At 42.6% G+C, this 16509-nt stretch overlaps 1 protein-coding gene across 1 annotated transcript in view; it reads right to left on the bottom strand.

The window, feature by feature from the left end:
* Positions 1-4958: 4958 nt before the first annotated feature.
* The window catches only part of LOC115089340 (golgin subfamily A member 6-like protein 1), a 223545-nt gene continuing 211994 nt past the window's right edge, over positions 4959-16509 (bottom strand). Inside the window, exons 11-14 of the mRNA XM_029597429.1 lie at positions 6110-6220; positions 5908-5979; positions 5182-5365; positions 4959-5048 (exon numbers count right to left, since the gene is read on the bottom strand). Coding sequence (XP_029453289.1) covers positions 4959-5048; positions 5182-5365; positions 5908-5979; positions 6110-6220 — 457 coding nt within the window. The remainder of the gene's footprint in view (positions 5049-5181; positions 5366-5907; positions 5980-6109; positions 6221-16509) is intronic.

Raw genomic sequence — 16509 nt, 5'->3', positions numbered from 1 at the left:
TAGGCCGCCGGCGCGCGGAAAGCCCCGGGACGCGCGTAAGTCCCGGGGCTTTCTAAAAGGGGCGTGTCGGGGGGTGTTGGGGCATGGCCAGAGTGACGCGGCGTTTTGGGGGCGGCGACGCACGTGACGCGGCATTTCGGGGGTGGCGACGCGGGCGTGGTTTCGGCCCGGGGGTGTTCAGCAGGCGTAACTTTGCCGACAAAGGTAGGGGGGGTTTAGATAGGGCTGGGGGGGGTGGGTTAGGTAGGGGAAGGGAGGGGAAGGTGGGGGGAGGGCGAAGGAAAGTTCCCTCCGAGGCCGCTCCGAAATCGGAGCAGCCTTGGAGGGAACAGGCAGCGCGCGCTGGGCTCGGCGCGCGCAGGTTGCACAAATGTGCACCCCCTTGCGCGTGCCGACCCCAGATTTTATAAGATACACGCGGCTACGCTCGTATCTTATAAAATCCAGCGTACTTTTGTTCGCGCCTGGTGCGCGAACAAAAGTACGTGATCGCGCAATTTTTTAAAATCTACCCCTAAGTTAGCTTGATTAATAGCAGTTGACTTCTTCAGGAATTGTCCAAAGCTTTTTTAAACCCAGCTATACTAACTGCCTTTACCACAATTAATTCCAGAGCTTAAATTTGCATTGAAGGAAAAATAAATTTCTCCAATTTGTTTTAAATGTGCTACTCTCATGATTTTATAGCCTTCTATCATATCCTCCCTCAGCCGTCTCTTCTCCAAGCTGAACAACCCTAAACTCTTTAGTCTTTTCTCATAGGGAGCCATTCCAGCCCCTTTATAATTTTGGTTGTCCTTCTCTGCATCTTTTCCAGTGCAACTAGATCTATTTTTAGATGCAGTGACCAGAACTGCACACAGAATTTAAGATACAGTCTCACCATGGAGCGATACAGAGGTATTATGACCGTCTCTGTTTTATTCTTTCTTCACAATTCCTAACATCCTGTTTGCTTTTTTGACCTCTGCAGCACATTGAGTTGATGATTTCAATGTATTGTCTACTATGACGCCTAGATCTTTTTCCTGGGTGCTAACTCTTAATATGGAACCTAACCATGTACTACAGTGTGGGTGTCTTTTCCCTATGTGCATCACTTTGCACTTGTCCACATTAAATTTATTTATTTATTTATACATTTTTTTATATACCGTGGCACGTTGAAAAAACATTACCTCGGTTTACAATAAACAATAATTCAGCAACTAGCTTTACATTCTAATGACCATAGAACAGAACAAATACAAGTAATTTAATGAATGATAGAAACATGTAATACAAGTTAAACAAGCCTAACATGGGTAATAATATAGGAGGTAAGTATAAACATCTAGGTATATTCAAACAATAGAAGTTAGGAGAATCCAAAGTTGCATTCTGTTTGATGAATGAAATTGTATTTTAGGGGCACATAACTAGATTACAAAGGATTGCTAGTGGGAGAAATTATTGAGGTAATGTGGATACAAAGTGATGGAATGATTAGCAGTTCAGATTAAGAAAATTCCTATTCTGGGTAAGCTTGTTTAAATAGCCAGGTTTTGAGGTTTTGTTTAAACTTCTTAAGGCAGGGCTCCTGGCGCAGGTGGGAGGGCATTTTATTCCAAAAGACAGTTCCTGCAATAGTAAAAGAGCATTCTCTCGTCGAGACATGCTTGATGTGCTTGAGGGTGGGAGTTTGAAGTTTGGCTTGGTGAATTGTTGTTGTTGGTCTATTAGATTTATGAAATGTGAAATGATCAGAGATCCATTGCATATCTTGATTATAGATAGACTTATGAATGAGGGTAAGTACTTTGTACAATATCCTGGAAGCTACAGGTAACCAGTGCAGAGATTGTAGTGCAGGCGTGATGTGATCGTGTTGGTGAGTATGCGTGCAGCCGCATTTTGTAGCATCTGTAACGGTTGTAGTGAATTTTTAGGCAGTCCTAGGAGGATCGAGTTGCAGTAGTCGAGTTTTGATAGAATTGTGGCTTGTAGGACTTTTCGGAAGTCGTGAGGGTGTAGAAGAGATTTAATTCTTTTTAGCGTATGTAGTTTGAAGAATCCATTTTTGACTGTGGCCGATATGAATTTTTTTAAAGAGAAATGGTTGTCTATGAATATGCCGAGGCTGCGTACCTGCTATACCATGGGAAGGTTGGTTTGTGACATATGGAAAGAGTTGATGGACGCATTGTTCTGCGGAGTGATAATGAGTAGTTCTGTTTTGGCAGTGTTTATTGCCAGGAAGTTTTCCGTGAGTAGGTTCTTTATTTCTGTAAGAGCAGCTTCCCAGATTTTCAGGGCGTTAGGTAGGGAGTCATTAATGGGGATGAGGATTTGCACGTCATCTGTGTATATGAAGTGCAGTAAACCTAGTTTATTCAATATTTGACAAAGGGGGGTGAGGTAGATATTGAAAAAAGTTGAAGAAAGAGAGGAACCTTGAGGTACTCCTTGTTGCAGTTTTTTGGGTTTAGATTTGTGGCGGCCAATTTTTACACTGTATTTCCTATCACTCAGAAATGATTGAAGCCAGCATAGAGCGGAGCCAGCAATGACAATTTGAGCGAGGCGGGTAATAAGGGTATTGTGGTTAACAGTATCAAATGCAGAAGAGATGTCAAGCAGCGCTAGAATGTAAGAGTGACCAGTGTCAAGGGCTTTTAGGATGGTTTCTGAGAGAGATAGCAGGAGTGTTTCAGTGCTATGGTACTTGTGGAATCCATACTGGGAAGGTTAGAGTAGTTGATTTTTATCTAGAAATTCTGTAAGTTGCTTGTTAATGATTTTTTCTATTATTTTAGATAGAAAAGGGAGGTTTGAGACTGGGCGAAAGTTAGAAGGTTCTGTAGGATCCAAATCCAGTTTCTTGAGAGTTGGCTTTATTATGGCATGTTTAAGTTGTGTAGGTACCAGTCCAGTAGTGATGGATTTGTTAATAATCTCTGAAATCGGTTTGGCTATCATTGTAGGAATAGCAATTTCATCTGCTATTTGGATGCCCAGTCTTCCAGTCTCGCACGGTCTTCCTGCAATTTATCACAATCCAATTGTGATTTAACAACTCAGAATCATTTTGTGTCATCTGCAAATTTGACCACCTCTTGACGTTCCCCTTTCCAGATCATCTGTTGTAACATGCTCTATGGAATTCAGTTGAGGGATGGAAAAGGGAGGGGGGAAGGGGGGAAGGGGGGAAGGGGGGGAGGGTGGTCTAATGGAGAGGGAAGAGAGCTTACTGGCGGACCTTTGGATCATGTTAGTACCACAGTTTGTATTTCTTTGTTAGATTATATTATGGCTGTATCTGAACATTGCTGTTTCTTGTAAATTCAGTTTTATATTTCTCTCAATAAAAATTGTCAATAATAATAAAAAAAAAGATATAGCTCAACTAGAAAACATACCAAGGACAACCAAAATGATAATGAGGATGTAACACCTCCCTTATGAAGAATGGCTATAGGGCTGATTAGCTTGGAGAAGTAATGGCTGAGAGTGGATATGATGGACATCTATAAAATCATGAGTAGAATAGAATAGGTAAATGTGAATCAGTTATTTACTCTTTCAAAAAATACAAAAACTAGAAATGAAATTAGTAAGTAGCACATTTAAAACAAATCAGAGAAAATTATTTTTCACTCAATGCACAGTTAAGGTCTGGAATTCATTCTAGAGGATGTGATACAGGCAGCTAACAAAGATGTTTAAAAAAGATTTGGACAAGGTTTCAAAGAAGAAGTCCATAAACTGTTATTAACCAGATAGACCTGAGAAAAACCACTTCTAATCCTTGAGCATTAGCTGCATGGGACCTACCTACTGTTTGAAATCCTGTCAGATATTTGTGACCTGGATTGGCCACTGGTGGAAAAAGGATATGATGGACCTTCAGTCTGAGCCATCATATGGCAGTTCTTATGTTCTTCTTGCACCTTAATCTACAGGAGGGGTGTGCAAACATTTTTTTAAAGCAGGCCACGATACTGGTGCTTATCAGAGCCAAGGGCTGGTGTTCCCTTTTGTGAGGGGGGGGAGGTCCCTTAAAACTCCATGAACAGCAACCATATCAATAAAAAGATTAATCAACACAATTAACAAATAGAATAACATCAAATAGTTAAAAACTAATATAAAAATGTTCCAAACACCCATAAAATATTTCAAAACATCAAATAATACCCAATAATTAAAACTAGTAAGGATTTTTAAAAATTCTCCTTACCGGGAAATGTTTGATTCCCAGATGTCCCGAGATTGTCAGGGATTAGAGACAGATAGGAAAGGGGGGGGGGATTGTTGCACACACTTGCGTTCTCTCTGTCTCTCAACCACACACATGCTCTCCCTCGCCCATACACACAATGATTTCTCATCCACCCATATATACATGGTCTCTCTCACCCATACACACAATGTGCTCTCACTCAATCACACACATTGCACTCTCATTCACCCACAAACATTCAAACATGTATTCACTCTCACTGACTCCCTCACATACATATAAACCTCATTCTGGTTCTTTCATATACACACACACTCAAACATGCACTCAATTCTCACTGGTACCCTGTCCCCCCAGGCAAGCTCCCATTCATTCTCTCACACATACACAGACCCCCAGGCAGATACCTATTCATTCTCATATACACACAGCCCCCCCCCCCCCCCAGACAGTCACTCATTTATTCTCACACACACACCCAGGCAGGCACCCATTCATTCTCACACACACCCCAGGCAGCACCCATTCATTCTTATACACACATACAGACCCCCAGGCAGGCACCCATTCATTTTCTCTCACACACATACATACATGTGGCAGCCTCACAGACTCTCATGCTCCTCCAATGCCATTGTCAGCATCATCGTGTGCTGGAGAGGATCTAATCCATCATCGAAATCGCTCTGTTGCTCTTCCTCCTCTCTGCAGGCTAAACGGTATTGAAAAATTGCAGTTATAGCACGTCTTCCATACTAATCTTATGTATCACGACATCAACACAGAGAATGTGCTGCCCTCGCGAGCTTTTAATACTGCTCAAAGCCTGCAGAAACGACAGATGGGCTTAGTTCGCCTGGCAGAGCAGATGCGTAACTTCTGCACCATTGGGCAAACTGAAGAGATGGGCCTCTTCTCTTCACTGCTCCCCCGGGAACTGCATGGCATCTTCTCTTTACCCCAGGAGGGATGGGATCCACTGGCCGCCTCTTCCTTTCTTCATCGCTGGTGGCATGGGGTCCACCAGGTACCACATAGCCTCTTCTCTTTGCTGCCAGTGGGATGGGATCCATCAGCGGCCTCTTCCTTTTCATCATCAGTGTCATGGTGTCCACCAAAGGCCACACACGCCTTTTCTCTTCACTGCTGGTGGCACAGGCCTTTTTACAGCTGGGTGCTGCTCCTCCTCTTCCTGCCCCACTGCTCCCTCTGAGGGGAACGTCACCTCCGGCTGCCGACATCCAAGTCGAAGTCATCAACAAAGGCCTGCGATGTCAGGCCATTTTTGATGACATTGAAGGTGTTGGTGGGCCGCATCTAATGCGGCAAATTGAGGAGGAGGAGGAGGAAAAGGAGGGTTGGAAAAAAAATCTGTCATCGGGCTGGGTTTGCCCACCCCCTGATCTACAGCTACCCAGAGTTTTTTCCCATTTTAAAATCCTTCACTGATCTCCTCCCCCACCCACCAACAAATGTAGCCCAACCATCGCAATGACAGTACTTGACTAAAAGCCACAAACTGTGGCTCCTTCAGAAACCTGGCACATGTGTACCCTGAATCTGGTCACTAAGTGTTGCTGTTGTGTGATAGCTGAGACTTACTCCTTCCACAGCATCCCCAGCCTCTTGCCAGTTTTATTAATGGACAGTTTGCTACCTTAGCTAAAAATTACAGTAACATTTACCTTTTAGATTTTTCTTTACTAAGACTGCCCTTTTCCTCTTCCATATGTTCTTCACGTACCATGATATTAAATCTGAAATATAAAAACATTACAGTAAATTATATTTAAATACATTTTTATTTTACAAAGCTAAGTCTGGGATATTTTAAATGCAAATAGAACATTTCTGCCTTGCTAATCATTGTTGAAATTTTCTACTTACAGACTATTGTCTTGGAATCTTTTAATGTCCTCTTCAGTTTCTTTTATTTCCTGTTTTAATTTTTCTATTTGCTCAGTGTTCTTGATCAGCTCTTCTGTTAATGTCTGAAGTCTACCAAAATAAAGATAAATTTGAGTAATCTACATATAGACATTTTTCCTAATTAATAATTATCAATTATAGTATAACACAAATATAAACATAAATATTTGAGTGGATTTTCCAAATTTTCCATTACATTATCACAAGAACTGTTTCAAAATAGTGCCACCACTTGCCGCTGCCATGATCAGGCATTCAGACTTTATCTTTCTCCCTCATTATTTCCATCTTCTCTTCTCTGTTTCCATCTTTTCCCTTCAGTGCCATCTCTTCTATTCCTGCTCTTCCTTAGCTTTTCCCATATATTACAGCCACCACCTATCCCTCCACTCCATTTTGCTCTCTTCTACTATTCCATTCCTATTCTTTGTCTCCAATCTCATCAGGGCGGCTCTAGGCTAACTAGCGTCCTGAGTGAAAACTGAAATTGGCACCCCTGCTCCCCCCCCCCCCCGATAAAAACACAAATCATATTTACTTATTTATTTGCAAATATGTTCAAGATAACTTCTCAAACAGAAATAAAGTAGGGTGAAATAAATAATGAAAACCCTAAAAAAATAAAGGAGTAATATATGATCTTGTATGAATCTGTTTGATGCTTGCTGCTACTGAGGTCCTGTAAACACTACAATGCCAATTTTCAGAGCTTAGGATCCTAAACTTCCTAAATTAGCCCTTCTGAAAATTTACTAGAGCTAAGTGCCTTAATTTAGAATCCTAATCTCATTAGGCTCTTAAATTTTGAAACCTAAAAAGTGGGGTGGTTATGGGGTGGAGTTAGGCAGAGAATAAAGTTAGTAGCTTAGCACTGATTTTCAGAACTAGGCACCTAATTTACGGCCTAAATCTAGGCAAAGAAAAGCAGATCTAAATTTAGGGGTCTAACTTTTAGGATCTAAATTTATGTGAATTTTCAGTTGAAAATGTAGGCATCATAGGGTGGATTTATCATGCAAAAGGGGGGAGAGAGAGAGACTGGCCATAATGTCATGGCCCATAGGTAGGTAATTGTATCCGTATGGTAGGCCCACCTAGTAACTCGAGGTGGGGTTTAGGTAAGAGTGTAGGGGATTAGGGGCCACTTTGACATTCTACGTGAACCTACGAACAGAACAGTGGTCTCTTGTGAAGATTTGCTGGCCTTCGGAGTGAGGAAACTCACTCCAAGATGAGATTTGGGCAATGTTCTCTCAACCTGAGTGAGGAAACTCACTCCAAGATGAGATTTGGGCAATGTTCTCTCAACCTAACCTAAGCTGGTTGAGAGAACATTGCCCAAATCTCATCTTGGAGTGAGTTTCCTCACTCCGAAGGCCAGCAAATCTTCACAAGAGACCACTGTTCTGTTTGTAGGTGTCACATACATGTCAAAGTGGCCCCTAACCCCCTACACTCTTACCTAAACCCCACCTCGAGTTACTAGGTGGGGCCTACCATGGGGATACAAATACCTACCTATGGGCATGACATTATGGCCAGTCTCTCTCTCTCCCCCTCCTTCAATTCACCTGAAATAGGACTTACAGGAGACATGGAAATGAAACTTTACCACACAATCCAAAGATGTGTAGTTACAGCTGTGCAATAGCTCTTTGCAGACAGGCTAACCCAGTCCACCCCTAACTCCTCTTATTATTTGAATCGCACCATACAATATGGTGCAATCGCATGCATTAACGGGGCTTTTAGTATGCGATAAGCCCTTAACACATGCAAAAACGCCTTATCGCATTTTGATAAATGACCCCCTAAGTTTGTCTGAAAACAGGTTCCTAATTTTAGAGCCCTAAATTTAGGAACTCAGCTTTATTGAATATCTTCCCCTATGAGGGTCCATATTCAAAAGCGGTTTAGACGGATAAAGGAGAAATTAGTACTTACCTGATAAGTTCCTTTTCTTTAATGAAGACAGGTTAATCCACACCAGTGGGTTATGCACCTCTACCAGCAGATTGGAGTTGGAGCAAAGCTGACATCATGATATATATACCCCTGCACCTGACATCAGCCCCGCTAGTATTCCTCTACAAAAGCCAGTTATAGACAAATAACAATACATGAGCATAACTATTAACAGATAACCATGCAAGCACTCAGTTACAGGAAACAATGAGATCAGACAAGGATTATAATATCTCTAATCCAAGGACTGGGATCTGACACTTACTACTAATCCCAGAAATGCAGCCACTCAGGAGGACAATATCACCACCATCTGGCAGCCAAAGGCAGGGAAGGTGGATTAACCTGTCTGCATTAAAGAAAAGGAAATTATCAGTAAGCAGTAATTTCTCCTCTCTTAGCATTCAGACAGGTTAATCCACACCAGTGGGATGTACCAAAGCTACTCCCAAACAGGGTGGAGGCTGCCTGCAGTCTGATCAATACCACATGGCAAAGGCTGCATCCTCCTGAGTCTGGCATCCAAGCAGTAATGCCTGGAAAAGATGTGTAAGGAGGACCACGTAACAGCTCGGCAAATCTCGATGGGAGACAACAATCTAATCTCTGCCCATGACACTGCCTGAGCTCTACTGGAATGAGCCCCCTCCTGACTAGGTAATGGCTGCTCAGCATCCACATACGCAACCATGATTACCTCCTTAATCCAGTAGGCTATTGTAGCCTGCAATCCGGCCCACCCTGTTTACTCCCACCGTGGAGTATAAACAGCTAGTCTGTCTTCCTGAGAGGTTTAGAACCTCCAAATACCTCATGATATGCCTCTTGACTTCGAATGTCCATAACAGGCGATATTCATCCAGAGTCAGTAGGGAAATTGATTGATTCAAGTGAAAATCTGAGAACCACCTTTGGCAAAAAGGACGGAATAGTTCACAGCTATATTGCCCCCAGAGTCACTCGCCGAACAGTTCCCATCAAGACAAGCCTGTAGTTTGGAAACTCTACGCACAGAACAAATTGTCACAAGAAACACCATCTTCAAAGTAAATAACCTCAAGGAGATGCTATGCAGTGGTCAAAAAGATGGGACCCGCCAAAAAATCCAAAACAGATTAAGACTCCACAAGGGCACTAGTAACAGCAAAGGAGAACGAAGATGCTTCATTCCTTTTAAAGAATCGGGCCACATCCAGATGGGTCGACAAGGGTTCACCTTCACCTGATCTCGGAAACAGGCAAGAGCCACCACCTGTTACCTTCAAGGATTAGGGGCCAACCCCTTAATCAACCCCTCTTGCAAAAAATCCAAAATGAGCAGGATCTTAACCAAACGAGGATGAACCCCTTGTTCCTCATACCAAGCCTCAAATACTGGCCAAACCAAACATAGGCTAAGGAGGGTTGAGAACATTCGCCCTCGAAGCAAAGTGGCAATCACAGCAATGCAGTATCCAAGCTTCAGCAACCAAACCCTCTGAAGAGCCATTACCGTAAGACAAAATCAAGTCAGTGAAGAACAGGCCCCTGCTGCAGCAGAAAACCTGTGGACTGGCAATCGGAGAGGAGAATCCACCAGGAACCTTCACAGATCTGCATACCAAGGCCTCCTGGGCCATCTGGCACGACCAGAAGCATCATCCCTGTGTGAATCTCGATCATCCAAATTATTCTGTCCAACAACGATCATGGGGGAAAGGCATATACAAGCTTGCCTTCCGGCCACTCCTGCATGAGGGCATTAATGGCCCAAAGACTTCAGATCTCTCCTGCGACTGAAGAAGCGAGGAACCTTCACATTTATTATTTAAATGTTTATATACCATCATTCCACATGAAGTCACAAAAATAATGGTTTACATAAAAACATTCAAAGATAAAAATAAATTACAGGGTAAACTCACATATAAAATAAAGGATTAGTAATAACATATAAACAATTCCAGAAGGATATTTTCCACAAAATCTTATTTATCAGTTGGGTAAACTGAATTCTATGGCTATGTTAAGTTATAAACCAAATGAATCAAGAAAATACACCACTAAATTCAGCGACCTACATAATAATCAAAAGAATCAAAAAGCACGAGCTCTGTCACTGATATATGATAACAAATTAATGAGTTGTACTATTATTTAATGTATTAAAAATAATTTTAATAACCTACACTGTGTGGTGTGTTGTCTTACATTATTTTAGTGCAACCTATATTTTAAATGAATATATAGGAGGAAATAGAGGAAGGTTTCATATATTGTGTAGGTGTCCCAACACCACTGTTTTGTGGTTATAATCATTAACCATCCTCCTCCTCCGTGAAATATTTTTTTGAGATGTTTTTCATATGTGTTTATATGTTACTCTAAATCCCGAAGAACCTGAAGACTCTTCCGTGGCCAATAATGTCAGTATATTTCTATGCTGACTACCATTGGTGAAGTTTGTAAAGGTTAAACAATACTTTTTTATGGAGAGCAAACAAATCAGACTTCCCCGATGTGTTGTTGGTGTGTCATATACAACCTTTAAAGATAGGGACTATCTTCAGGTTCTTCGGGATTTAGAGTAACATATAAACACATATGAAAACATCTCAAAAAAATATTTCACGGAGGAGGAGGATGGTTAATGATTATAACCACAAAAACAGTGGTGTTGGGACACCTACACAATATATGAAACCTTCCTCTATTTCCTCCTATATATTCATTTAAAATATAGGTTGCACTAAAATAATGTAAAACAACATACCACACAGTGTAGGTTATTAAAATTATTTTTAATACATTAAATAATAGTACAACTCATTAATTTGTTATCATATATCAGTGACAGAGCTCGCGCTTTTTGATTCTTTTGATTATTATGTTAAGTTAAGGCATTTTTTAAAGAGCCAAGTTTTCAGGTCATACTTGAAATTCTTTCTATCCGATGTTGTTCTTAGTTTCTTCTGGCATGGAGATCCAGAGTTTTGGGCCAGCTACAGATGCCTGTCTCTTCTTTGAGCAAATGAATGTCTCTTATTGTAGGGATCTTTAAGAGGCCTTTATTTTGAGATCTCAGTGGTTGAATGGGTTGTGTGTTGAAGTGTCATTTCTAGTAATCAGTTATTGTCAGTATTTAAGCTGAATATTATTGTTAATACTTTTTTATGTTCTTATGATTTTGTTTTTGGAGAATTATTTCTGCTCTTATTAATTGATGATCCGACCATGGTATTACAGTATGTTCAGTGTTGATTTGGCAGTTTTTTCATGTTGGCAAAAGTTAGGTCCAGAGTATGGCCTGCTTTGTGTGTTGGTTTTGAGACTTATTGTGACCATCCTAGGGCCTCCATAGTATTAAGGAATATTTTGCATGCATTTGTCATAGGTTTTTTGTCGACTTGGAAGTTGAAATCACCTATTCGTAAGGTATTTTTGGGGGTTGGGAACACATTCATGAATAGTTCAATTAGTGGAGGGCATTCTTTTTGTAAAAGGCCTGGGGGCAATATACCTGCTTTATATTTAGTTGCTTCGATTTTAGTATCACAACTTCATAGCATGGATCAATTTATATTTTACTTAAAACTAGTTTTAGTTCTTTCCTACATATTATTAATAGCCTTCCACCTTTTTTCTTTTTTTGTCTTGGTATGTGGTGTAAATTGAATTCTGGATGGTAGATTTAGTTTAGTAATACATTGTCTTTATCAGTCATCCATGTTTCCATGATGCAGAATGTTTATTATTTAGCATATTATTCATTAAAGGGATTTTTTAAATTATTGATTGTGCATTCAATAATAGTAACATAATCAAAAGGCTGGTTTTGAAGTTGTGCCCAATATTACTGGTTATGGTATGTATAATATTATTTGTATCATTTTGTTTTTTATTCTTCTTTTTATTATTTGTCTCCATTCATACCTTGTCCAATTACTGGGTTAATAGGAGTTATATGTTCCATGGCGTCAATTGTGGTTTTGTGTACTTTTCTTCGTCTTCCTTTTCTTCTGCTCTGGTTGGTGGTGAGGTAGGAATGGAGTATTTCTGCTTCTCAGCTCACAGTCTTTCTGATCCTCAGCAAAATGATGGCAGCACAGGACATCATGTCATGGCAGGATTTCTCAGCCTATCTTTGTTGGGTTTCTCCGACTTCCAGGTCTTCTGCTCAGATTGACATCACACAATGCTACCACTAGCAAGTCTAGAAACGGGAAGACCCAGTGGTCCACTTTGAGCTGAAATGCTTCATTTGACAATTCCCATTCTCCTGGATCCAGACTCTGTCTGCTGAGAAAGTCTGCTCTTACACTGTCTTTTCCTAAGATTGAGAAGTGAGATCTCCTGAAGATGTACTTCTGCCCAGTTCATGAGTTGGGCTATTTCCTGCGACACTTGCTGGCTCTTGGTTCCTCCCGGCAATTGCTGTAAGCCATTGTCATCACATTGTCTGACGTTATTCAGATCGCTCGATCCTGCAAGCGGTCAACAAATCGCAATCATGCCAACCGAATGGCACAGGCTTCCAGTCTATTGATGCTCTAGAGAGACTCTTCTGTTCTCCAGGACCTCTGTGTTGTCAACTCCTGATAGTGAGCCCTCCAACCCTGGAGGCTAACATCTGTCATGAGTACTAGCCAGTCCAGTGTTCGTAGGGAATGCTCGTCCTTAGATGATCTGTTTGCAACCACCACTGCAATTGGATGGTGAGCTCCACCGGTAAGTGAAGCTGCATCGAGTAGCCCTGAGACTGTGGACTCCAATGAGCAAGCAGTGTGCACTGAAGAGGATGCATGTGCTCCTTTGCCCATGGAACCACCTCTAGGGTGGTGGCTGTCTTCAACCCGAGTACTTGTAGATAAGACCACACCGTTGGGCGTATTGTTTTGGTCAATAGTCGCATCTGCGCCATCAGTTTCTAAATTTGGATCTTCAGCAAGAACACCCTGCCTTGCTTCGTGTCAAAACAAACAGCAAGATCCTCCAGTGATTGGGATGGCTTCAGATTGTTCTTGGCCAAGTTCACCACTTAATCTAGTTCCTGTAACAAGGAGATCACCTTGCGCAAGGTGTGAAGACTCTCTTTCATGCTCTTGGCCCAAATTAGCCAATCATCTAAGTATGGTGGACCAGAATGCCATCCTTTCTCAACACTGCCAATACTACCACCATGACCTTGGAGAAGGTTCTGGGCATGGTGGCCAAACTGAAGGGTAGCGCTCAAAATGATGTCACCCCAAAACAGTGAAATGCAGAAACCATTGATGCTCCAGCGGATGGGAATATGTAGGTACACCTCTGACATTCCAGAGATGTACCTTCATGTACCTACATATTATAACCAAGAGAAAAGTTTCCATGCGGAAACAAGTCACCAGCAAATGACGGTTGACTCCCTTGAGATCCAGGATGGGGCAAAAGGAACCCTCCTTCTTGGGTACAACAAAATAAATGGAATATTGGCCCATATTTTCTTGTGACCTGGGCACTGGGATCACTGTCCACAGGCTGAGGAGTCTTGACAATGTACACTCCACTGTCTGCCTCTTCTGTAGAGAGTTGCAGGGAGACACCATGAAAATGCCCCAAGGAACGCTGAGAAATTCCAGAGCATAGCCATCTCTTATCACCTCCAGAACCCACTGGTCTGACGTGATCTCAACCCACTCCTATAAAAAAAAAAAAAAAAAGAGAGAAGCGACCTCCTATCTCCTATTCCCGGGGGTGGGCCAGCACACCTTCTTTGAGAGGTTCAGGGGGCAACGCCACTCAAGCCTGCACCCCATCTGGGCTGCCTGAGATGAAAGGACTGAGACTACCCAAAGGTCGACCCCTCTGAGAAGCCGTTCCTCTGTAGGGGCAAAAGGGTTTGAAACCCCTAGCATGACCTCTCGCACTGAAAAAGAGCGGTGGCTGTTTCTTAGCCTCTGGTAACTGAGGAATCCGGGACTCACCCAACTTACTGGCTATTTTTTCCAACTCACTCCCAAACAAGAGTGATCCTTTAAAGGGCAATTGTGTAAGATTAGAATTTGAAATTGTATCGGCCCACCAATTCCTCAATCATAACTGACACCTGACCACTATCACCGAAGCCACCGCTCTGGCAGATGCGCAGACCAGGTCTCAGCCCGCATCTGCCAAAATGGTGGCTACTGGTTTCATCACTGCCCTGGAATTCAAACCAGATTCATCAACTTCCTGAGAGAGAAGCAAACAAGTGTGAGCCACCAGGGAGCAACAAGTTCGGAAAGTGCAACTGCTCTCTCGCAGCTGGATCCAGGGGATACAGCGCTTCCAAAGCTCATCCCCCTTTAAAATGAGCTTCCTGGGTTCCCCATTCAAGATCAATTAATTTTTGAATAGCATCCATAATGGGGAAGAAACATGATGCTTTACACAAAGAAATTAAAATGGAATCTTCTTTGGCTCAGACAAGAAATCAGCACCTGGCACCCCAGCATCTTCAAGGTCTGGGAGATCAGAGCTGGCAACCCTTTTCTATGAAAGAAACGAAACATTGTTCTATATGGCTCCAATCCCGGAGGAATTTCCCCATCCACCAGGGAGTAAGGATCAGCTTCATTATCTATTCCATATGGGTCCCTATCAACGTGACCCACAGCAGGTCTAGAATTACTCCAATGCTTACCTGCGGCACCAGGCGTGCAGGAATCCGCAGCCTGCAATCCTGAACTGTTAGGTTTGGCCGGGGCTGCTGACTGCACATGAACGATTGCAACCCTTGAAAAATTCCACCCAAGAAAAGGCAGAAGGACCCATACCAAAGCCAGGGGGTGTTGGTCCTGCGCCCACTAAGCTACTTTCCCCCGCTGTTAGGGAGCCCCAAAACCAAGCGAAATCTCTGGCATTTCCCCCACCTGTCCTATTCCTGAGGATGCTGGAAAGGACCGGGCTTAGCAAAATCGTTTGGGGACAACTTTCCCTGACCCTTCAAGCAGCACTGACACAAGTTAGAGGGGACGCCAGGCTGTGATGTCTGAATATGATAAGCAGCGCAAAGGGTAAGGCACGTAAGCTTCTTTGCTACCAGTGCCATGGATAAACACCTGCTATCAGTACGCACCAAAGAGGATATGACAACAATGCGCCCAGCTGCGTGGCCGTCTGGGACAGGGTTTCCAAAAACAAGCTCTGTCCAATAAGCATACATTACAGATGCCCAAAATGTAGGTGCCCAATACGTGGTTCAGGTAGGCGCCCACCTAAGTGCCCACTTAAGCCCCCACCTGGGCGCACAAGCACGAACCACATCAGACACTGTTTCATGGCAGACTTGTGCGCAGAAAAGTGTGCGAACGCTGCCGTGGCCTACCACACATCATCTAAGCAAAGCCTGAGAGCGTGGCCTAGCCAAAAAGACTGCTCAACTTGCCACATCTTGGTTCACAGTTACATATGGTTCACAGTTACATTTAATTGAGTTTATGAAAGTTCTCTTTTAATAGTTTTCCTGTATACTTGTGTTAATGTATTCTGCCTTGAGGCGACTGTTTTAATGTATTTCCGCCCTGGAGGCGACTGTTCAGTTCCTTGTAAACCGGTGCGATATGTATTCTTTACAGGAACATCGGTATATAAAAATTAAAAATAAATAAATAAATAAATAAATAAATCTTCCCAAGCTCCCCTGGAGACAGGAATGGATGTCGGATCAGAATGCCAAGCTCGGAGACCAGAAGAGGTATGGAATCCCTAAAATTATCTTCTTCTCTCTCTCTTTTTTTTTTTTATATATATACTCTACCTGAGCTCAGCCCATCCTGGCCGAGTACAGAGTTGGTCTCCAGCTGCGATGGGGGAGAGGACAAAGGCCTTCACTACCTTACTCGGCTTCTTGTACCCACTAGCCTTTCAGCTGTTTGTCTCTCTACAGCTAAGTCCACGCTGGAAAACCAGCTACAGGACCGAGGTACTCTTCTGAGGGAGGGATCCTCAGGAAAATTTGACTGAGGGAGGTACCATAAGGTATCACCATAGAAAAGCAGGGCAAATTAATTTCCTTCTTCTTTTCTCCTTCCCAGTAGGGAGGAGGGCTGATGTCAGTGCAGGGGTATATATACTGTGAGGTCAGCTTTGCTCAGTCTCCATCAGCTGGTAGTGACGCACAACCAATTGGTGTGGATTAACCTGTCTAAATGCTAAGAAAGTAATAGATATCTGTCTATATAGCTTACCCAACTTTTTTTAGCCCCTATCTGGATAAATTCTACCCAACTAGAATTTAGCCAGATAAGATGGGGGCATTCCAGGAGCAAGCAGGAGGAGTTCTAGGGAAAGTGGAATTAGCTGCATAAATTAACTGGCTAATATTGATATTCGGAATTAGCTGGTAACCTTCTGTGGATAACTCTGGTCAGGCCATAGGGCTGTCCTAAAGTTAG

Source organism: Rhinatrema bivittatum, chromosome 4, assembly GCF_901001135.1.
Source record: "Rhinatrema bivittatum chromosome 4, aRhiBiv1.1, whole genome shotgun sequence".
NCBI lineage: Eukaryota > Metazoa > Chordata > Amphibia > Gymnophiona > Rhinatrematidae > Rhinatrema > Rhinatrema bivittatum.
Note: the sequence above shows the minus strand (reverse complement) of the source record. Positions and strands in the feature narration are given on the sequence as shown.